We start from the raw sequence: 1,332 nt of genomic DNA, 5'->3' as shown, positions 1-1,332 counted from the left end.
TGCCTGGCATTTGAAATTGCCTAGGATTTGAAGTTTGAACGGCTGGGAACATTTATTAGAGAATTGTGATGGGTTGAGTCAATGGACATGTAAGCATTGTTGGCTGTATGAAATATGGTGTCCCCACGCACAAAACTGTGCTTGCACCTGTAGAAATATTGCTTTGAATGGTAGACTGAAGAAGAAGAGTAGTTGCATGGTTTGAATGTCAGGTTTTCATCCAAGGAGTTATAAGACATGTTGTTGTACACAAGTTAGGTGGAGAAGATAGCTTCAAGGCAAAGGAAGACATATAATCTTCACACGGTACTGGCTCTTTATATGTGGCTGAACTCCAGATTCTTGAGGATATGCAACTAAAACGCAAGAAGCAGGGACACACCTTGATATTTCCTTTGAGCGAGTATCTGCATCTCAGGACTCCGAAAATCTCGTTTTCCTCTCTTCTGGCAGTGACATACCCGCAGCAGCACAGGTGAATCAGATAGAGAGCTAACGATGGGACCTGGAGGTCCAGGGGGCCCTGGAGGTCCAGGAGGGCCTGGGATGGGAGGAGGACCTGGCTGGGGTCCTGGCCCTGGGGGCCCTGGTTTCGGTCCGGGATTTGGAGGCCCTGGTTTCGGTCCGGGATTTGGAGGTCCTGGTTTCGGTCCGGGAGGTCCTGGTTTCGGTCCGGGGTTTGGAGGCCCTGGTTTTGGGCCAGGTATTGGTGGCTTTTTTGGTGGGTTCGCTAATGGTATATGCAACATGGTATCTTCTTGGTATGTACTATCCTTAACTAATCATATTATTGAACTCTTGCCTTCATTGAGTTTTAAAGTTGAACACGTGTTAATTGTACTAAGATGTCTAGATGGAACCATTTATGCCTCATCTAGCAGAACTTACACCAACTTTTTTTTAAAGAAAACAATAATGGAACTTGATTTTTGCGTTTTCTGTTACGATTGTTGTATCATATTATTTTCTCTGTTAGTTTTGAGTTCTGATAAAATGTGAATCGTTCAAGCGTTTGGATAATTATATCTTAATCGTCTTCAATGTGCAGCCTCTACTGCCTGTGCTGTTGCTGGCTGTTGCAAGATTGCTTTGGTGGACGTCCCGGGCCTTTCGGGCCTCCTGGTGGCCCTGCTGGTGGTCCTCCCTTCTGATCTGTTGCTTTTACTGTGCTGAATTTGTCAAACCATTAATAATGTCCTCTGCACACCCCAAACTATTTGCTGCTTTTGTTTGATACTATAACTTATATTTATGATATGAATTTTGTTTCCCACGCTGCAAGTGATTGTTGAAAGAGGAGGAAAAAGGAGAAAGGGTGGGATGGCAGGAATA

At 44.6% G+C, this 1,332-nt stretch overlaps 1 protein-coding gene across 1 annotated transcript; it reads left to right on the top strand.

Moving 5' to 3' along the window:
* Positions 1 to 256: 256 nt before the first annotated feature.
* LOC131156148 (uncharacterized) lies at positions 257 to 1,025 on the top strand. The gene has a single exon (XM_058109600.1). It carries the CDS (start codon positions 499 to 501, stop codon positions 997 to 999), a length of 501 nt encoding a protein of 166 aa, XP_057965583.1. The 5' UTR covers positions 257 to 498; the 3' UTR covers positions 1,000 to 1,025.
* The last annotated feature ends 307 nt before the right edge of the window (positions 1,026 to 1,332 follow it).

Source organism: Malania oleifera, chromosome 5 (assembly GCF_029873635.1).
Source record: "Malania oleifera isolate guangnan ecotype guangnan chromosome 5, ASM2987363v1, whole genome shotgun sequence".
NCBI classification, from domain to species: Eukaryota; Viridiplantae; Streptophyta; class Magnoliopsida; order Santalales; family Ximeniaceae; genus Malania; species Malania oleifera.
The sequence above is the reverse complement of the archived record's forward strand: the minus strand, read 5'-3'. Positions and strand labels throughout refer to the sequence as shown.